Source organism: Lepisma saccharinum, chromosome 27 (genome assembly GCF_977018435.1).
Source record: "Lepisma saccharinum chromosome 27, izLepSacc3.1, whole genome shotgun sequence".
NCBI lineage: Eukaryota > Metazoa > Arthropoda > Insecta > Zygentoma > Lepismatidae > Lepisma > Lepisma saccharinum.
Genome location: NC_139255.1, coordinates 28,641,721 through 28,665,011, shown reverse-complemented (window position 1 = coordinate 28,665,011; position 23,291 = coordinate 28,641,721). Strand labels below are relative to the sequence as shown.

Genomic DNA, 23,291 nt, shown 5'->3' with positions numbered 1-23,291 from the left:
CCTATCACACGGAACTGGATTTCTAGAAGGAATGCCCTAGTTGGCGCTGAACTGACTTTCTAGGTAGCAATCATGGCCGCCTGGCTGACTGCTTGACTGGTTTGGAGGAATAGGACATGTTCTATTTGCTACTTGCTTTCCTCGACGAGATTCTGTGGAACAGCCAAGCAGAGCAAACTTTCGCCATGTGAAGATAATCTGTGAGTGTGCAAAGGAGCGCTTTCGTCTGTGCTTTCCGAGTGTTACTCCAGCAATGCATATCGTATACAGCATGAAAGGCGCGTTGAGTTACACCATCTATGCTGAGTGCACGGTGTTTACATTTGAAACAACTAAAATATTCTTCCATACGTGTACAGTAAACGTTGTAAAGTATGTATTTAAGCAGCGCCATTGTTATGTACCTAATAACGTTTTATACGAAACGTTATTACCCTCCGTTGAATAGTTATCGGCTCTTAAAAATGTGAAGTGATACATTGTTTACATCTCATGCGGCCGCTATTACAACTTCCCTCGTATGGGAACAAAAGTCTATCGACAAGTACGCTGATAAGTATCGTGTGAGGCAAAAACTAGCAAATTGGTAGCCAGTCCAGTGCCAACTAGGGCATACCTACTGGAAATCCAGTTCCGTCTGATGCGGGCTTAAGTGCTACTAACTTCTTCGACTAGATTCTGTGGAACAGCCAATCAGAGCAAAGTTTGGCCATGTGAAGATAATCTGTGAGTTTGCAAAGTAGCCTTTTTTGTCTATGGATTCCGAGTGCATACAGTAAACGTTGTAAAGTATGTATTTTATCAGCGCCGTTCTTCTCTACCTAAAACCATTTAATACGAATCGATATTCCTCTCGGTTGAATAGTTATCGTATTTTAAAAATGTAAAGTGATACGTTGTTTACATCTCGCGCGGCCTCCATTATGGTAACGAAAGACTATCGACAAGTACGGTATAACAAGTACCGTGTGAGGCGAAAACTAGCAAATGGGTAGCCAGTCCAGCGTCAACTAGAGCGTTCCTACTAGAAATCCAGTTCCGTGTGATAGGGGCTTTAGTGTAAAAGTTGATTTCTCACACAAAGAACAGCAAACATATAAGAATCTATGTAATTTATGTCCTAAAGTCACTGAACCAAATTCATAGATTATGATTTCCTCTAGAAATTGTTTTTTGTTTCATGCCTTTAGAGTCAGGGGTTGCGGAGATATTTAGTTTAATGCACAGTCATGTGTTTCCCTAAAGGTACGTGTTCCATTTCCTATGATATTGGTTGATTGATTGATTGATTTGCTTTGCTTTACTTCACTTCACTTTTGTGCCAGTTTTGGATAATTTGCGAAGATGGGAGTGAGTGACGATATGATGAAATTGATGAATGGACACTCACAAACATCCATGCTCAGGCCGGGAATCGAATCAGAAACCCCTGGCGTTCGGACCTCCGCCTCCGAAATCTCACCTTTACATTGATGTACGATACGCATCATAATTTTGTTTCATAACTGCTGTCGCAATAGGAAGAAAACACGTTCTCTCGTTGTGAAGACTCAGTTCAACTCGTCCGACGGTCGTCTGCATGTGACGTCACACTATTGAGGGCGATAAGTGTTCGAAAAAGGCATCGTGGGTGTCCAGAAACTTCACTTTGAAATTATTTTTAATTCAAGAAAATACGCCCATACAGTCTACTATATAGATTTTTTTTAAATACTTTGACAAGACGTAAGCTTACGTAAAAACCCAACACGTAGGATTCAAGAAAAATTAAAGGAATTTTAAAAGTAGTCATGGCTCGTGGACAATTTGCCAGGCAATGATTTTGAATTTCCATTGCATCCAATCCATATAGTGAATCCCATAATCTGTGGAAAATACCTGTCTGTCGTGCTTGCCTAGCGTTCTTGTTTTACACTTATTATTTCAACGATACCAACTTGCATGAAGTGAAAGATGAATGAAAATAAGTTGGTGCTTGTTTCTGGGAACTAAAGTGTCCCTGATCAATAGTGCAAAACTGTGAAGAGAAATGGGTAAGCGCAAGAGATACAGAAATAAAGACCACAATTTCGCCGAGAAAAGAAGAAACAAGGTATGTTATGTTGAAGTGATTAATTTTTAATGTACACGAAATACACTTGAATTTTTATAAAGATCATAGTTACATCCACGTTCTTACTGAGGATATCTTTGCAGTTTCCTAAACACAAAATTTACACTGCTTGTATATGCACGTGGCCCTACCAGTTCACGTTTAGTACGTATTACTTGATTTTCCCTACTATATTTTAAGGCAAACGCATGAACACAGGTACTGTGTTTCCCACAAACTATAGTTTGTACATAATTTGAGATATTAAGGCTAACTCGCTACTTTTTTGAGTTGGAGCATCTTAATTCCCGACCGGTTATTCTGGGGTTGTTAACCCACTGTACCTCCTCGAGAATTATGGCAATTTTATTTTTAATCCAAAGATTTCGATTTTTTATGTAATATAAAATTGGTTCTAGGTCGCGGTAAACTCAAATAATGGAGATATTTGATCCCAAAGTGTGACGCGCGTAAGTAAATAGTACCCTCTCGGAATACTTTCGCTGCTTTTTATTAGTAGAAACGGTGGTAATAGTTTACTATCCACAAACACATTTCTTCATTTTTACAGAAGAGTTAAATTTCTCCGGAAAACGGCTGAAAATTGCTAGTTTATTAAATTTCAATATTCGTACTAACGTATTCTGCATTGAGAAACATTGTGGAAGGTGGCATTTCGCTTATTTTACGGAAATAAGGGTAAATTTCTCGTAAGGGTCAGACGGATTTCTTCAAATTTACGGGAGAAATTACTTACCGAATGCAGTTTCTTTGTACTTGTGGAAGTTTGGGGAAGTGTTTGGTAAACTTCTCGTATCGGACAAACAGATTTCTTCAAATTTACAGGAGAAAGTACTTACCGAATGCAGTTTCTTTATACTTGTGGAAGTTCGGGGAAGTGTTTTCACGCATCGTTCATTGAATTTTGCCGGTTAATCATCTTTTTTCGATATAAATGTGTGACCGTTGCACGAGAGCTCTTGCATCGTTGCACGAGAGCTCTTGCATCCATTTACTTCCAGGTGGATGTAGCCTGTGCGTGATGACGTAATCCGGGCCAGTGTTTCCAAACATGCGTTTATGTAACTGGTCACACGTTTAAATTTGAACGTGATCAACGTGTTGAAAATGACGTGTGCAGGATGCGTGGTACAATTGAAAGGGGTTGAAGATGTTGTGGATTTTGTACTACAGCATGGTATTGTGAAAGGAGAAATGGACTGTCAGAAATGTGGTAGCACATGCAAGCTGCACATTTTACGTACAGGTAAATGGAAATTTATCTGTACGAAGCGAGTGGCAGGACGTGGCAGAATGACGCGGAAAAGAGTTCCCTGTGGTTTTACTTGTTCTGCAAGATTAGGAACTTTTGTAGGACAAACTAAACTAAGTGTTGAGAAAATCGTACAATTTTGTGTACTGTGGCTCCTTTTGCCAAACCCAAGGCTAGCTCTCGTTCAATTTGAACTTAAAATTTCTAATCAGGCGTTTGTGGACTGGTCAAACCACTGTAGGCAAGTTTGTGAAGACTGGGTGATCGAAAATTCAAGACCAATCGGAGGACATGGAACTATTGTCGAAATTGATGAAGCTAAGTTCGGCAAGACAAAGAAATGCGTTATAGGAGAGGACGTCCAATTGAAGGACAATGGGTCTTTGGAGGAATAGAAAGGGGTAACCATCAACGCTTCTTCATGGTTCCTGTAGAAAACCGAAACGAAGAAACTTTGCTAAATATAATACGACAATTCATACTTCCCGGAACAACTATCATGTCAGATTGTTGGAGAGCATACATAAACTTACAGGGAGCAGGCTACAGACATCTAAGAGTTAACCATAGCGTGGAATTTGTCGACACACCAGCAAGCGGACGTGTTCATCAAGAAAACTTGCAAAGAATGCAGGGTGATGAAGTTCCAGTACACTCTCAAAACATAGAACGCATATGGCGCAATGTCCGTCGGTCCATGTCAACTTTTGGACGAAGGAAATATTTGTTCTCCGGCTATTTATCGGAGTACATCTTCAAGACCAACTTCGGACTAGACAGTCGAGTGCACGAATTTTTTATGCAAGCAGGTGCTATCAATTACATATAGCTCAAAAGTTTTTATTCCCTTACTTATTGTTCATATCAAGTGTTTTCATATAAGACAGTTGATGTACATGTAGTTCAAAAGTGTTTTTTCCATTTTTAGTGTTAATATTAAGTGTTTCAACAGAAGAAAGTTGGAAATGGTAATTTGTATTTCACTAACCTGTTATCATATTAGCTAACAATTACATGTAGTTCAAAATAGAATATACGTTACGGTAACATGGATTACTTTTTTTCCTTTACATGGATTACTTTTTTCCCTTTATACGCGCTATTATGGAGTGCTAATGGAACCTAACCTAACAGGCCTAACCTAACCTAGTAGGCATACCTCGTCCCCGCGATGGTCCGTGGGACTATCGTGAATTTTTGGCCCAAATTCACGATAGTCCCACGGACCATCACGGGGACGAGGTATGCCTACTAGGTTAGGTTAGGCCTGTTAGGTTAGGTTCCGTTAGCACTTCTTTCGTTCAATTTAGCATATACAAAATAATGTATATTTCTTACATTAACATGGATTACTTTTTTCCTTTATACGCGCTATTATGGAGTGCTAATGGAACCTAACCTAACAGGCCTAACCTAACCTAGTACGCATACCTCGTCCCCGCGATGGTCCGTGGGACTATCGTGAATTTTTGGCCCAAAATTTCACGATAGCCCCACGGACCATCACGGGGACGAGGTATGCCTACTAGGTTAGGTTAGGCCTGTTAGGTTAGGTTCCATTAGCACTTCTTTCGTTCAATTTAGCATATACAAAATAATGTATATTTCTTACATTAACGAGTACTTACTGTTGATCCTTATTTCTCACAAACCATCCACGGATAGAACAAAAAACCATTGACGTTAGCCCAAAATTTCACGATAGCCCCACGGACCATCGCGGGGACGAGGTAAGCCTACTAGGTTAGGTTAGGCCTGTTAGGTTAGGTTCCATTAGCACTTCTTTCGTTCAATTTAGCATATACGGACAAGATTGGCTTCTAGCAGTAGCAATCGCGTGTATTGTGCTCCCGTGCAGGAAGCAAATGGCGCCAGCTGCAATAGCTCCTCGGAAATAGATTTTCGTAGAAAAAAACATGCATTCGCATTAAAATGGATCAAAACTTCATTCCCGAACACGTTTCCGACATTCGGACAACATCGGCTTCTAGCAGCAGCAATAGAGTGTATTGTGCTCTCCTGCAGAAAGCAAATGGCGGCAGCAGCAATAGCTCGTCGGAAATAGATTTTAGTAGAAAACAACATGCATTCGCATTAAAATGGATCAAAACTACATTCCCGAACACGTTTCCGACTTTCCTCCTCACCGGTAAATAATGAGCAATTGTGCCGATCTTGCACTTTCTACGCTAGGTGGGGTGGAAACATTGCATATGGACTATGGTGGTGAAACTGTGACGGCCATTTCCCGTGTTACGGAAGGGAAGAAGCAAGAAGGAGCAAGCAAGAAAAATTACTCTATATGTCGCAAATATAGCTATTTTCGGTGAAATAAGCGAAATGTCACCTTCAGCAATGTTCGTCAATGCAGAATACGTAAGTACGAATATCGAAATAAAGAAAATTAGGAAATTTCAGCTGTTTGTCCGATACGAGAAATTTACCAAGTGTTTTCTCGCATCGTTCATTGAATTTTGCTGGTAAATCATATATTTTTCGATATAAATGTGTGACCGATGCACGAAAACTCTTGCATCCATTTACTTCCAGGTGATGTAGCCTGTGTGTGATGACGTAATCCTGGTCAGTGTTTCCAAACACGTGTTTTTGTACCTGAAGAAGGTACGTTTCCGCAAATGGTTTGTGGGGCTGTGTCAATATTTCGTGGGGCTATGCGAGAATGGTGTGTAGGGCTACGCATATTTTTTTCAAAACCAATTCTTAACTATTGTAACCTATACGTGACCCTACCTAACCTAACCAGAAATGGTCCGTCTGGCTATACGTCAATGGTTTGTTGGGCTACGTAGGTATTTTTGGGTGCAGTTGAGTGGAAACACTGCATGCCAAGTACAGTAGTGAAACTGTGATCACCATTTTGTGTGTTACCGAAGGCAAATGAAACGAAGAAAACTTACTCGATATGTCGCAAATAGAGCTTATTTCCGTGAAATAAACAAAATGCCACCTTCAGCAATGTTTCTCAATGCAGAATATGTAAGTACAAATATTCAAATTAAATGAACTAGCAAATTTCAGCCGTCTGTCCCATACATGAAATTTACCGAAATGAGCTCTATTTGCGACATATCGAGTAAGTTTTCTTCGTTTCTTTTGGCTTTGGTAACATGCAAAATGGCGGTCAGTTTCACTACCATACTCGACATGCAGTGTTTCCACCCCACTCCACCCAAAAATACCTATGTAGCCCCACAAACCATTTGCGGAAACGTACCTTCTTCAGTTACAAAAACACGAGTTTGGAAACACTGACCGGCATTGACTGTGATTATGTCATCACATACAAGCAACATTCAGCTGGAAGGAAATGGATGTAACAGCTTTCGTGCATCGGTCACAAATTTATATCGAAAAATAGATGATTTACCAGCAAAATTCAATGAACGATGCGAGAAAACACTTCCCCGAACTTCCACAACTATAAAGAAACTGCATTCGGTAAGTAATTTCTCCTGTAAATTTGAAGAAATCCATTTTCCGGATATAAGAAATTTACCTATTATTTTTGTTGAAAATTAATTCTCCGACACACAATAGCCTTTCCTACGTACGTACACCTTCTTAGATCATGGCACGTTGTGATTGTGGTTTGTCTCTGGTCATTGGGTATGCAGTGTTTCCAACTTTCTGTTTTTGCAACCAAAAATACAAACATAGTTAAAATCCGTTGCACCATTCACAAAAGCCCCAAGAAACATTATGTAAGGTTAGGTTCAGTTAGGTTAGGCAAACATAAACAAATTTTAAATGTTTGCCTATCGTAACTAAACCTAACCTAACTAGTTACACTTATTTTAACTGTTTGCCTAACCTAACTAAACCTAACCTAACCTTACTTAATGTGTCTTGGGGCTATCGTCAATGGTTCAAAGCATTTTAACTATGTTTGTATTTTTTTGGTTAAGAAACGTTGGAAACACTGCATGCTCAATGAAAATCAACATGCTTCCATGATCGTAGAATGCCTTGCCTTTCGGGAGGAGACATTGTTGTATAAGGTATTTTTAAAGTATTTTTTTCAACACTAACAAATACTTTTCCTAAATCTAAACACTGGTAAATACTTTAGGAAAGGTTCAAATTTCGTGTGACAATGATTGCCAAAGTCCTACGATAGTTAGTGTTTGTGCTACGAGATTTTGAAAAAGGGCATAACACAATCGGAACCATTACCCTCCTAACCTAGGGACGTAAAATTATAACTGCTGTTATGGAATGTCGTGTTGTGTGATATATTCACTTCCCCAAATCCTTCAGGCTGTCATGCTTCACAAGTTAACAAACATACTTTATTTCACAATAAGAAATCTCTGTGGGCTAATAATAATGGAAAACATTCACAAACGATGCAAAGTATTTGACTTTCTCTAGGGGATACAGTGTGTCAAGGGTACCTTTTTCTTTATCTGGTAAGACTAAGATAATATGCTTTATTTTTCTCAGCTTGTCAGCATGCTTATCAATCGGCTACTAATTGCTATAAATAGATTAGTTTGTTTAGTCTGGTTTTATTATTTATATTTACAATGTGCTTGATACTGCTGAATTTTGCTTTCTTCATTCCAGAATAAACAGCAAGGAAAAAGGGCAGATGCACCTCGTGTCTCTTATGAAGACATAGTAAAAGAAAATGCAGACTTTGAGAAGTATTATAAGGTAAGTTGTATCGTCAACCACTATTTTGCCAATGTGCATTATGTGGAAGAACACACACACAGACATTGATAAGAACAAAATTAGATTCATTTGCCTTAGATGTAGGCAACTGCTCCAAATGATTTTCACATTTTTAAAAGGAGCATTAGAAACTCATGTAGAATATTGGAATTGATTGTGGATGTAAGTTTGAAATTTCAATGCAGTTAGGTTCCTGGTTTCAAGGTTAAATAATACATTAACTATTTCCATAGCTTTTTATAATAATAAAATTCTAATCTTTATGTTTCCATGTTATTCTTTATGGTTAGTGTGAGTGATTTAACTTACAAAATATTGGCAATGTGTGAAATATAAAAACATTAATTCCTAGTAAAATAAACTATTTATAGTAGCTCAACCTGCCAGTGTTGCCACCTAGTGACAGTAATTGGACTTTGCCCCACACATGCATGTATGTTAAGTGGGTCATGTTTTATATATTTATATATAATGTGATTCACCTAACCTAACTATGAAAGCCTGCATCTTTTCCATATATATCCAAAACCTGTAGCCTAAACATTTTTATGATGTAATAATAATCAACAGCACGCAACATCCTTAGGCCCTTGTCCTATCTCCCAACTTCCCAGTCTCCCTCCACAATCCTACCTAGATGTGTGGAGTTCTTCAGCCGGTAATGGGGTGACGTGGGGTCAGCACATCGAAACCCCAGCCGTTGTAGGAGATTTTCGAAACCGGATTACGCTACTCACTCGTAGCTCCCCAAATTCCTCACGATGGTGGGTTGCCACAGGCAGAAAATTCCCGTAGACTGAACCCGGGATTGAACCCATACCATCCCGCAGCTGCCATCCAAAGCAAGGTGCCTTGGACCGCACGGCCACGGAGGTGGTATTTATGATATAATATGGAAACTAAATAGCTCAAAATGCAGTTATGATATAATATGGAAACTAAATAGCTCAAAATGCAGTAACAGGTCATAAGCAGAAAACCCTTTTAAGGTCCATGAAGATAGCATCAGCAATCTGTATCCAAGATGACAGTGAACAAAAGGCTGCTCACAAAGTTGTTCCTATATTATAACAAATGAGAAAAAACAACACAATTCTCCGTAAAATATGCAGTAAGTAATCACTATGACAATACAGGCATGAATAGAGATCAAACTATGTTAAAACTGCATGTGTTCAATCATTGCTTCTGAATATTTTGTGGCCTAAGTTTCGATTGTTTAATTCCGAAGGGTGCACAGACATTTTTTTACATGGTTAAATTTCTAATTATGTCTCTTAGTGAGTGTTAGTCGGATTGATTAATTTGTTGTTTTAAGTCCAGTTTATGCACAGAAAAGCTAATCGGGACTGGACCTACAGTTTAAAGTGGAATCCGAACCACTACGTGCCTCCATCGGGTATCAAACCTGGGACCCCTTGATTACAAGGCAACAACACTACCACTGTGCCAATTAGGAGGCTGAGTGTTAGTCTGAGTCTTAGTGATTATTTACTTCACATTTTTTGGGGAATGATTTCTGCCTTCCCAGACCGAGTGGTTAGCACATCATGCTGTGACACCAGAGATCCCGGGTTTGAATCCTGTCATGGGTATGGATGTTCTTTGTAGTGTCCAGTCATAGAGGTCTGCACGGGCCTAAATTGTAAGGCCCGAGTCCGGCCCGGCCCGAGGAAATGAAACCCGAACCCGACCCGAGTCCGATAATAAGTAAACATGAGCCCGGCCCGAGCCCGAAAACATTCAACTTTCCAATTCAGCATTTGAAAAAAAAAATGGGCACTGTTGTACTTCGTGCTCCTATTCTCATTCTCGAAGTAAACCATAATTTCAATAATTAAAAATTATTTTTCGATGACAATATTCGCTAACAAAATAGCCACGAGGCCCGGGCCCGACCCGAGCCCGAGAAGTTCTGGTTATTTTTGGCCCGAGTCCAGCCCGCGGGCCGGGCCGGGCCTAGGCCCGAGGGCCTGGCCCGAGCCCGTGCAGACCTCTATCCAGTCATCAATTTCATTATATCATCACTTATCTTCATCTTCATGATTAGCCTAAAGTGGCAGAGAAGCGAAGTAAATTAAACCACGTCAGTCAACCAAACTTTGATATCCATTCATTTACTGTCATCGTGGACAAGGAAGGCTGCTTTCATTGGTAAGCTAGGAAGGTTTGGTTTATTGGCGGATTAGAAATTATTAATACTCAAGTTCGAACTTCAATTAAATATTAACCAGTAAACCTACATCAAAATTTAGCTCATTCAGTTCTATGTTAATCTCTGCTAACCAATTTTTTTTTCCAGTATGCCTTCTATTTTTTGTCGTGAGAACAAAAAAGTGCCGGTTTTTTCGCACTTTTGATGATGACAACTCTCTTTGAAATTCTATAAATAAAAAGCATGTGCTCAGATCGTCATAACATTTTAATATGGTGCAGGCAGAAAGGATTTAAGCCCAATTCTTAATTTTCAGGTTTTTAAAATTAGTCGAAAAACTGTTCTTATCAATTTTGTGAAAAAAACTTTTTCTCAGTATTGGGTAATCCTACATTTACAATATGGGACTTGTTTTGAAACTCTTTGCATCTGTTTAAATCCATCAATCAGGATGACTACTCACCGGGAATTCCAGAAATTATGCATGCATTCTGCGTGAATTTTTCTCAGTAGACATGTTGCAATTTTGTTAATCCAAATCCCATTGAATTTAAAGGTATTTCACAGTTTAGCTTTTATTTTTATCGAAGAAGGAAAACAAAGTTGAGTGGAATGTAAAACCGAATTCTCTCCTATTTATTTTTTGCAGAACAAATTTTGTTAGTGTCTTTTGCAGAACAAATTATCAGACCAACGGAAGATTATTGCAAGATATCTTGAAGTTGATTAAATAAATTTGAGTTTGAAATTCTTGTACAATTAACAATTTTTCGTACATTATTGTAGCCCGTAACATTTGTGGCCTGCATTGGTAGATGTGTTTCAAGTATGAGTGATAGCAAATGTAAGCTCTATGCCTTAAATTAATTTTAAATGTATATACCATTGAATTAAGAATATTTGGATACATTGGAATCTCACAGTCACAAATTATTGCTAATATATTTTTTGTGTGTATGTGTATGGGAGGTGGGGGGGGGGGGGGGGTAATACATAACGTTGAAATAGAGAAAACATCTGCTTCTACCCTTGAATTTTTGGAAAGTTCAACATGAATTATATACTTGAATTTTATTATGGTCCTAGAGTGGCCACCCAGTCATTCTCAATTCACATTCCGAAACCGATTTTATACAGATTTTTAATTAACGGAGTGAAAATGTTCGTGGAACGTGGCAAAACTGCAACTCTGTATTTGTAACATTTTCGTCATTTTATTTTTAGGCACAGAAGATCTGCCCAGAGGCAGAGTGGCCACAATTCATGGATTTCCTCAGGACAAGCCTTCCAACAGCCTTTCGGATAACATGTTACAAGTCTCAGGCCAAGACCATGTTGAAAATCGTAGAAGGACAGTATTTCAAGGAGATATTATCTGGGGATGGGGCAAGTGAAGATGAGAAGCTCAAACCAGTTTCTTTGCCTTGGTAAGTGAATTTTTAACTTTTCTTTTTCAGTCTAAGAGTTGATAAAAACTCTTGGTGTGAGGAGACAAAACAGTAACATGTCACTGTAATCAAGGGTTCATGTCTTCGACATTCAGTGGGGACACATTTCTGTGATTCTGATTCTACTCTGTTAATCCATACCCACTATTGACTTGCATGAATTAAGTGTAGTTAAACTTCATTGGTTTATTTACACCACATCAGAGTATATTCTCAATGCTATTCCTTTATAAAGGGTCATCGAGAATGATTGCCGGGATTTTAAACTGTTATTATAAAAGAAGTATTTAATGGATATACACGTGTGGCATCTTAAAATGTTCAGCAAAGTTTAAAGTTTTAGACTCACCTTAGTACACTTCAATACGGGCACCATTTGTAGCTCTGGTGATGTCTAGACGGTATTCAATCCTCTGCCACGTCTTCTGAATTGTGTCCAGAGTTAGTTGCAGTTGGTGCAGCAACCCTATCTTTAAGGTGCTCCCGTGCATGCACTGTTTTAAGCCTCAAGGTCACACTAAACTTTAAACTTTTCTGAACATTTTAAGACTTCACACGTGTATATCCATTAAATAGTTATTTTATAATAACAGTTTAAAATTCCGGCAATCATTCTCGATGACCCTGTACAACAACGAGAGCATGCATTTAACTTGGCATTGAAAGCTACAGCACAACTGAAATCTAGATTGAGTTGTTTAAGAGAAACATAAAAAGTTGTGCAGTAAGTACAAGAGACTAAGAATTAGCTGGATATAATTTTTGACAACTTTTTTTGGGGGGTAACTTTAAATTGGGTGGGGGCTAGAAAATTTCGGGTTCTTAGCAATAACAAACATTTCAATGTAAGGTGAAGAGTGACGGTTTCGCACCAGGTGTCCATTTCTTTCAATATCATCGGAATGGACATTGCTATTGGGAAGAAGAAAAAAAAGGTGAGAGAGAGTATGAGTATGTTGCAAGTGGAAGCATTTTTTAAAGTTGATTATTAATTTAGTTATAATGTTTGAAAAATATGATGAATAATAATTTTCAGAATCTCGTGTATTCCTTATTGAGAGGAAAAAAAAATACAACTTCAACTTCAAGTTACGGATAATCAATTGGAAGTCTTGACTTCTCCACCTGCCAATCAAATCCTTAACCAGTCCTCTTTCTGTTCATGTGTTTTTCTGTGTCATCTGAAGTTTGATACTCTCAAGAAAACAAGTAAAATAATACTCCAATAAGTGTACTGCTAAGTTTTCTTCTCCTACGACCTTCCAGCGCACTCTCCCTCTCCCCAGCTCACCACGGGAAAAGGTCTTTGGGAAAGGAACAGTTTAGGGTCCTCGCGTCTGGCTGGACATAACCTATTCCCCCTGCCTTTAAACTAGCATATCTTTTGCAAAATACAAAAAAATCATTTTGTTTTACAGTGAATTAAAATTTGCTAAAATTTGACATTTGCTAAGTAAATGTGTTTTCTTGTTAACACATCTTTGTAGCATTAATGATTGATATATTTTGCATCATTCGTTGAAATCCATTGCAGGTACCCTGATAAACTGGCATGGCAATTACAGCTAACTAGGAAGGATATTCGTCGATCGGAGGCCTATTTTAGGCTTCATAATTTCCTTGTGTCAGAGACTGAATGTGGAAATATAAGCCGCCAGGAGGCTGTAAGCATGATTCCTCCCTTGGTGCTGGATGTGAAGCCTCATCACAAGGTAATTATTAATTTTTTCTATTCATGTTTTTTTTTTGTGCTCTTACTTTATCAAATCATTATCACATGATGAAACTAAGCTATTCTACAGTCGTGAGAAAATTACGGTTGTCATAGTTATCAAAGTCACGCCGTACAGTCTAAGGTGTAATGCTTGGGACTCCAGCTACCGGACATGATGTGCAGGTTCGAGTCTCCTGGGGAAAGCGCAACAACTCCTAAGATTTCGGCCTGTGTATGGCACCAGTAGCCACCCATCATCATGAAGAAATTGGGAACTATGAATCAGTAGCATAACACGATCATGAAAATCTACGACGATGACTGGGGATTCATCATGCTGACCACACGTCACCCCGTAACTGGTTGAGTGATTCCCACCTCTGCTGAAACATGTGGGAGTGAGACCGTGAGTCTGTAGGCAGATAGGCAGGTCCTGGACCTCATGGGCTGTTGCACCATAGGTAGGGGCATGCATATTTTGTTTTTAATGAAAAAAAGAAATTTTAAAAAAAAAACATTGTAGTGTTAATTTTTCATGTTTTTGAAAGGTGTGAGATGCATTTTGTGACCATATTTTGTTACGAAATAATGTGAAATGAACTGCAAAAAGCGAAATTAACTCTTAAACACGAAATTCAGGGTTTATTCACCGACGCGACACCTTCTGAGAGTTATGCAATTCCCTCAAAATTGATTAATTCTGCTGTTAATATTGGAGAAGCAAAAATGGACTCCTTTACACAGAAATAAACTTAATACTCTCCTAACTACATAAATGTGCTATTAGAAGTGAAATGTTAATTCTGTGGAATAAGTGTAGTTTTTAAATCAAATTTAGGATTATATTCACAATTTTAAAACCAATATGTCTTTTTATTAGGGATGGGACCGATTAATCGGTACTCTATCGGTATTGGCCGATATAAGCATATTGGTTTATCGGTAAAATTACCGATTATTTTACCGATCCGATATATCGATAATATCTGATAGTTTAGTGCAAAATTCTGCCATTTTTGTTGTAATTTTTATGGATAATCTCCATGCCCTACTTTTTTAAAAAGTAAATGTCTAAATATGCAATTTCTCTTGCACTGCAGTCACTTTGAAACACACATTTTTAAGGAGGTCAATGAACCTTTCAGGTTCTTCCAGGACCATTTCTAATTTTATATCGGATCGGTAGAATATCGGTTATCGGTATCGGTAAATTTTATATCGGTACTTTATCGGTATCGGCCAAAATTTCATATCGTCCCATCTCTACTTTTTATATACCACTTTTCATTCATTTTTTCGCCACTATAACACCGATATTTTATTTTATGTACCGCTTTTGAACCTGAAATTGACTCAGATTTTGTACAGAAATGTTGCTTTTTTATTTACCAAAAATATGTGCCTCTAACCATAGGGTATTATTACCTATTATAATTATCAAAGCATGCTCTAATATTCCTGTAAATTTATATTTGTCAGAAAAGTCATAATGGTAAGAATGAAGACATAGTACATGATGCGAGTTGGTTTCTCATGGATTTAGGGGTTTCGGCATGTTAGTCCTTAACAGCTGCAATTGTCTTGTGACGGTACCACATGCTGTGGTATATATGTACTAGGTGTGGAGTGATTTGAAATTTCTGCTGTTTTTAATAAAGTGCTAATATAAGCAGGGGTAGAAAAATAAAGGGTGGGCACTAAACATTTCACTCGGTGTCTGAGTTTTCAAATTTATTTCTAAAAAAATATATATTTTTTAATATTTTGAAGTCTATTATGGTAATTTCCATTACCCTTTTTTTAAAAAAATAATGAGAACATTTTTTATGTTTGTGTGTTTTCTGCATCACGTGTATTATTAAATCAGAATAATAAACAGTAAAAATACCATTATAAAGAAATTATAATAATAAATATGCCATTATAAATTTTTGCACTGTCGTTAGCTAAATTTTAAAATCTGTGCCCATATGGTAGTCAACCATATATTTGAATGTATACATTGTTACTGGTAGATCCTTCTTTGGGAAGGCCAGTCCAGCGCAATAATTAATTACTTTTAATCAAATCTTGTATTAATTAATAAATTGAGTGTTTTAAGATCAGATTTCATAATGTGTAGCTTTATGGCTTTCTTAGACCATCTTTAAAAAAGAAGTGGCTCTTGAGAAAAAGGGAATTATTTTGTTTTTTCTAACCCTGAGTATAAGATTTGGCAATATCAACAACTGACATTTTATAATCCGGTATAGAAATTGCAGATGTGCTACAAGAAACTGCAATGGTTGTCTGTCACCTCCATAATTAATATATGCAAACAGATGATTGCAGTAAGGCCGGCCCAAGTAGCAGAGTGGTTAGCACATCATGCTGCGATGCCAGGGGTCCCGGGTTCGAATTCTGGGCATGGATGTTTGTGAATGTATAGCCATCAATTTCATCATATCATAATTTATCACCGTCTTCGCAAATTAGCCAAAAGTGGCACAAAAGGCGAAGTAAAATAAAGGAAATCAATCAATGAATTGCAGTAGGCTCTGCTTTAAAAATGAAACTGCTAAGTGGACATTTACTAATTCTAACAAAGATAAGTAAAGGAAAATATAGGAGATATGAGCTATGACAGATTGTAGCTTGAGTTTGATGATCTGTTTAATGCATCTGAAATGCAATGAAAACTTGATTTTTTGTTACCAGATATCTACATGTTTCCATATACATATACATATTCTTGCATGTTCTTTTGCCACAATGTTCTTTAGAATGTATAATCAAGTTTGCACTGTATTGCAGAAAGAAAAAAAAACAACAAAAAATGTGTGTAATTGTATACATATATGCTTGTATGTAGATTGATAGAGGCATGCATATTTCATTTTTGACGAAAACACTAAATGTGAAATATCACATTGTAATGTTAATTTTTCATGTTTCTGAAAGGTCACGCTTTGTCACGAATGATACGAAATGAACTGCTAAATGCGAAATAGACTCTTAAACATGAAATTTACCATTTATGTACCAACGCGACATTTTCTGAAGTCTGAAGTATCCTGTGAGTTATGCAATTCACGGAAAATTGATTAATTCTGTTGCAAATATTTGAGAAGCAAAAATGGACCCCTTTGTACAGGAATAAACGTAATATTCTGGTAATGATTTAATGTGCTATTAGAAGGGATATTTTTATTTTGTGTAATAGTGCAGTTTTTAAATCAAATTTGGGATTGTATTCACATTTTTTAAACCAAAATGTTATTGTATATGCTGCTTTTACACTGCTATAACAGCGATATTTCATTTTATTTACTGCTTTTGAACCCGAAATTGACTCTGTTTTTGTACCGAAATTTTGCTTTTTCATTTACCAAAAATATGTGCCTCTATAGATTGATATATATGATGGAGATATTATTGTTTGGCATTGGTATGCATAGGAGCATGCATATCTTGTTATGGAATATGTTGTAGAAAATGGCATGCATAAAGCAAGGTTAAAGACTAATAAACTGTATAAATGGATGATATTCAACTAGATGTTATCACACAGTGTACTCTGGGAAGAAATCGGGCAAACAGATTTGCTTGTGTTAAGGAAAGCATATGATAAGCCTTCTTACAGTGAGAAAATTTGTGTTTCATCACTTTACACACTTTTCATGTCTTCTGCAGGGCTTCGGAAAATAAATGTACACATTCCTTATATGATGATGATAACCATACCATGAATCACGATACGCACAATCCTTACCTGGCATATTTTCAATGCAGGATTTGATCTCTGCCTAAAATATGGCACAATGAATTGTAGGGAAGTTATTCACTGAATATCATCCATTCCCTTCCTTTCACATAGACAAAAGAAAGTGAAGATTATGAATATGCCTCTAAAGATGGAAATCTTTGTATAATAAGTGTATAGCATTCATATCTAGTTTGAGATATTATTCACCATAATAACACCAAAAGGTAATTTTACACTGCCCTCCAGAAATTAAGCAACAACAAGAAAATGTGAGGTAAAAGGGAAAACAGTTGGAGAAAAGAGAAGAAGACTGGTGGACACGCTGAAAGAAAGCAACGAATGCGTTAGGGATCATATCCCTTATTAGTGTCAGACAACTGTCACTTTCGTTACAAATAAAATATGTACACCCTCTGGCCTTGTGTTTGATTCTATTGGATGATCACCATTTGTTGCTTAATTTATGGAGAGCAGTGTATATTCTGAATTTCCAAAATACAGTGAGTTATCCTGTTTTTTTTGTTTTTTTTACTATCAATATGTGTGCCTAAGCATGGTTTCCTCTATTTTAAGTTATCTTTCAATCCTTTTGCTGTTCATCTACCTTTTTTTGGTGATGAAAATTGAGTGGCTTTGGAGTAAATGTGTTCAAAGCTTAGTTAATATTGGATGCAGTTGCTGCACAACAGTGAATGAAGTTCCTTCAGGCCAGTGATAGAAATACATGGAAACATCTGTGTAACCCATAAACTGTTGTGTTGGGCAACTTTTGAATTTCTTCAATTCCATGCTTTTGTGGATTATCAAGTTTTACCCCCAAGCTGCTCAAATATTATTGAGATTTACATTAAATAATTACATCAAAATGATGCTATGTTTTCTTACACTCACTTTTCTTGTAGATATTAGACATGTGTGCTGCTCCAGGCTCCAAAACTGCCCAGTTAATAGAGCTCCTACATGAAGAGGAAGGAAAACTACCTGGTAACTAAGACAAAACACATTGCAGTTATCTTGTTAAGTACAGTGGAACCTTGATTTTACATTTTTCAGAGAACAATGATCGTAAAATGTGGGGAAATGTAAAATCTAGGAAAACTTATAACATTTTTTGCTATGTTGGGGTCATTAAAGTTGAATGCGTAATCAAGAAAAATGTGATATCCAGGAATATACATTTGAGGTTCCATTGTAAACACTTTAAAGTATACATATTCTTCATGGAACATGTGTAATTTTTTTTATTGAATCTGTAGAATATTGGATATCAGCAAACTTTATATTGGTACTTTATCAGTGTTGTCCAAAATTTCATATCAGTCCATCTATATTATTTTTATTAATAGTAGAAGTAGATTCCTGGTCTTGCTTTAGTTTTGCTTTTATTATTATTTTATAACTATTTCAGAAGGATTTGTGGTTGCCAATGATATTGACAACAAGAGGTGCTACATGCTGGTTCATCAAGCGAAGAGACTGCAGAGTCCTTGCATTGTGATAACAAATCATGATTCATCGGTGATGCCAAATTTCACAGTCACAAAAGATGGTAGGTACATATTGATATTTTCTTGACGCGTTATCAAATTGTGGAATTATACATTGTGGTTGATGGGGAAGGGAAAGGTGTGTGTCAGGGTATAGGTAGGCGAACATTCAGATCAACAACATATTTGTTAAAGCACTGAAAAACACACATGCTGTTTGTGTGTTTTTTTAGTGTTTTTAACAGTTATATTTATTGTAATCAGTTAGTCATTAGTCCTTATAGTTTCTTAGATGTGTTCTGATTGGAACCCATTGTTTCCTGTACTGTAATTTGTTATTAATTTCACATATTGTACAATTCATGGAATTTGTGATTGATTCTGGTGGTTTCTGATAAGAGTTATCAGCTTAGTACTATTAATAATATGATCAAGCTTGCTGTTCTCATAATTTCTACTTAAATTTATCGTAGTCTTTTAATTCATGTCTCGATGTGTTACTTCAGTCTTTTATTTTTATTTCCTTTCAGATGGTAACAAAGGAGTGTTGAAATTTGATCGAATTTTGTGTGATGTGCCTTGCTCAGGGGACGGAACCTTGAGGAAGAATCCTGACGTGTGGCAAAAGTGGAATGCAGCAAATGGAAATAATCTACATGGGTATGTTTTCCATGTTTATGCATTTGTGTATGTAAGCTGTATGCTACATATTAAGACATGGATAAAAGTGAAATGTATTCTACCTGGATAAGGCTTTAGAATTGGTAGTTTGACAGAAAAGAATTGGAAGTGAAACAAGTTGATGCAGGTCGAGTCTGGTGCAAGGCACACCCAGCTTGCGACAAATTCCAAAACTTAATGCTCAAGAGTTCAAAACCTGGCTCTCCTTAACCTAACCACATATGCATTATTAGACCTAAGTGGAATTATAGCTGGGTGTGCCCCGCACCATACCCGATACAGGTCATCATCTAGAAATAGCAACATCTGTCCATATAGTGCAATGTTTTTTTCCCCCAAGTTTTGTGCTATACGAGGATGTACCCAAAAAACAACAACTGAATTTTGTCACCTTGTTTTATTTTGACCGTACATGTACATGTAGGTACATTCAGGTAAGCATGTCTACTCTAGTCATCTTCAAAGTATTGCCCATGTGCTTTAATGCAATTGTCCGAACGTTTTTCCCACTGTTGAATACAGTTTCGAAACTCCTCTGGCACAATACTCTTCAAAGTTTTGTCCGTAATGTCTTTGACCTCATTGACGTCATGGAATCACTTCCCTTTCACATTCCTCTTCATCCGCGGGAACAAAAAAAAGTCACAGGGTGCTAAATCGGGTGAGTACGGGGGATGGGGCACAAGCACCATGTTGTTCTTTGCCAAGAACTGTCTCACTGACATGGCCATGTGGGCTGGGGCGTTGTCATGGTGCAGTAACCACATTCCACTTCTCCACAGTTCTGGACGATTCTGTCGCACACTTTCACGCAATCTTCTCAAGACATTCAGGTAAAATTGCTGGTTCACAGTTTGTCCTTGGGGAAGAAATTCCCTGTGGACAATCCCATTCACATCAAAGAAACAAATCAACATTGTTTTCACATTGTATCGAACTTGACGTGCTTTCTAGGGACATGGTAAATTTGGAATCTTCCATTGGCTGGATGCTTGTTTTGATTCAGGATCGTACCCATAGCACCAAGACTCATCCCCAGTCACAATTCGTTTGAGAAAATTTGGGTCCTTGTGCAGTTCCGCCTTCAAATCACGACAAACATTCACTCGATTCTTTCTCTGCTCCTCTGACAGCAAGCGAGGCACAAATTTAGCAGACACCCATCTCATCTTCATATCGTCAGTTAAAATGCACTGGCAGGTACTCCAGGACAACTCCACTTCTTCAGAAATTTGCTCGATGATCTTTTGACAATCTTCATTAATGGCATTTCGAACTTTTCCAATGTTTTCTTCATTTCTGCCTGTCGAAGGACGGCCAGGCCGTGGCAAGTCTTCAGTTGACATGTCACCATCTTTGAACCGGGAAAACCACTAGTAGACTTGTGTGTTTCCCAAAGCAGCTTCATTAAAAGCTTGGCGAAGCATAACAACGGTCAGCAGCCGTTGTTCCCAACAAGAAACAAAATTTAACACAGGTCCTTTGCTCCTTGTGGTCTGCCATCTCAACAATCACTCAAAAATCGCCAGATTCTTGCCGCAACACCACAAACAATGCAACACTACGAACGAACAGCTCAGCACAGAATAATACCAACTTGCAGATTGATGCAAGATATCCCATACTAATGACACCTAGCGGCACAAGTTGTAACTACATCGGTAATCCGTGCAACATTATGATTCCAGTTTTTTTTTTTTGGGTACCTCTTCGTATATCAATATTAATCATTATTAGAGGTGCATATTTTTGGTAAATAAAAAATAAAAATTTCGGTACAAAAACAGAATCCGTTTCGGGTTCAAAAGCAATAAACAATATAAAATTTCGATGTTATAGCAGTGAAAGATCGGATCAAAAGTGGTATATAAAATGACGTTTTGTTTTTAAAATTATGAATATAATCCTAAATTTGATTTAAAAACTGCACTTATTAAACAAAATAAACATAACTCTTCTAATAGAACATTTATGAGGTTACCAGAGTATTCCTGCAAAAGGGGTCCATTTTTTCCTTCTCTAATATTTACAGCAGAATTTATCAATTTTCCATAAATTGCATAACTTGCAGGGTAATTCAAACTTTGGTCAGTAAATAAACTCTAAATTTCGTGTTTGAGTCTATTTCACATTTTGCAGTTCATTTCACATCATTTCGTGACAAAGCAGGTTAGGAAAATGCACCTAACACCTTTCAGAAACATGAAAAATTAACATTACAATGTGTTATTTCACAACTTCCCTTCCCATTTCTCGACTTAACTTCCTCTTCTGACCTAAGTTCTTTATCTTCTTTTATCTGCTGGGTTTTGGAGTTTTTAGTTTGTGATTTTGCATTGCATGATGTTAGATTTTTCATCATTTTTTTTTAACTTTGAATTTTAGGATCCAATTTCGTATAGCAAAACGTGGTGCAGAGCTCCTTGCAGTTGGAGGGCGTCTGGTGTACTCCACATGTTCCTTGAATCCATTAGAAGATGAAGCTGTAATGCATAGGCTTATGGTTGAAACAGAAGGTTGGTTGATATAACTATAAGTAATAACTTATGAAGAGTAAATACCAGTGTTAATACATATAACTGTTGGACTGTGGCCGCGGTGGCTCAGTCGGTAACGCGTCTGACTACCATGCTAAAGGTCCCGGGTTCGATCCCCGGCCTGTTCAAATCCGGGAACTTTTCTAACGATGGAAGCGGTCCCGGTGCCCACCCAGCGTCGAATAACATGGGTACCTGGGGGAAACCCTGGGGGGTAAAGGCGGTCAGGGGCGTGATTCTGATCACATCACCCCCACTCACGACCGGATCAAGAAAGTGTTGGGCGTTACCCCCACGCCCCCTATATGCTTTCATGGCGTGGTGCTATGCACAGGGGAGCCCTTTACCTTTTTTTTTGTTGCATAGTTATAAATTGTATCCTGAAAATTTTTGTTACTTTTGAGGATAAAGGAAAAAAAATAAGCTGAGACTTTGTGAACATCAACCAATTAATCAATTCCATTCAAAATCAAAAGCAAGTTCCATTTTCATGAAACAGACCTGGCATTATTTTCAGTAGTATCACGACTGGAATTTAATTAATGACACCAGCCAAAAATTTCACGAGTTAGTTTAGCGTTATCTACTGGAAATCCTCTTCAAGAATAATTGCCCCAAAAAGAATGGAAAATATTTAATTTTTCATTATTCTTTTTCGAAAATTGTGTGTCAGTAAATTTTGTGATTCTGTGCATTAAATACATTACACATGTACAGGGTGAGCGAGTAGAATTTGCATGGACAATGTATGAAGGAAAAACATCTCTTAAAAGTTCTAATTTAAAACATTTATTGAACATTCCAGAAACAAGATCAAAGTAATGCTTTATAGATCGAGCTTATTCAATGAAGCCACCTTCATGTTCAATCACGGCCTCCAGATGACCTCCGGAAGCAAGAACAGGTGCATTTTACAACCTCAGGAGACAAATCTTGAAATAGCAGGCAGATTCTTTTACTCAGCTCACCTTTATTGTTGGAGGCAGTCTTATTAGTGATTCTTTCAACTGCGCCCCACACATAATAGTCAAGAGGATTGCAGTCAGGTGAATTTGGAGGCCACATATCAGGGGTAACATGGTAAAATAAAAGTTATCCTCGAGCCACTTGTAAGTTTTTCCTGGCCGTGTGTGTTGGTGCAGAGTCTTGTTGGAACACGTATGATCTTCCTGGGGCAACTTCTTCAATCCAAGGATTGACTAGTCAACAGAATGGCCCAGATATCGAGAAATCTCACGGACTGAGATGGAGGGGTTGTTGTCAATGAGTTGCTGCACATTTGAAATGAAAATGTTACTTCTCACCCTCTGTTCAGCTCGAGTTTGTGTCTTTCTGGCAACCACATCCTCCACATCAAAGTCTGAATCTACCAACTGCTTCCTTATTCTCTGAATTGTCCTCAATGGCAACTGCAACTTGTCTACGATGTTGTCGTTGGTCATCCTGGTGCAGATACAGTAG

The 23,291-nt window shown here is 37.6% G+C and overlaps 1 protein-coding gene across 2 annotated transcripts in view; it reads left to right on the top strand.

Moving 5' to 3' along the window:
• The first annotated feature begins 1,848 nt into the window (after positions 1-1,848).
• Nsun2 (tRNA (cytosine(34)-C(5))-methyltransferase Nsun2) overlaps positions 1,849-23,291 on the top strand; it is a 56,425-nt gene continuing 34,982 nt past the window's right edge. For both annotated transcript variants that reach the window (XM_083113499.1, XM_083113498.1), the window contains exons 1-8: positions 1,849-2,092; positions 7,953-8,042; positions 11,443-11,645; positions 13,201-13,378; positions 18,028-18,109; positions 18,534-18,674; positions 19,143-19,272; positions 21,679-21,809. In XM_083113499.1, coding sequence (XP_082969625.1) covers positions 2,030-2,092; positions 7,953-8,042; positions 11,443-11,645; positions 13,201-13,378; positions 18,028-18,109; positions 18,534-18,674; positions 19,143-19,272; positions 21,679-21,809 — 1,018 coding nt within the window. In that variant the 5' untranslated portion in view covers positions 1,849-2,029. The remainder of the gene's footprint in view (positions 2,093-7,952; positions 8,043-11,442; positions 11,646-13,200; positions 13,379-18,027; positions 18,110-18,533; positions 18,675-19,142; positions 19,273-21,678; positions 21,810-23,291) is intronic.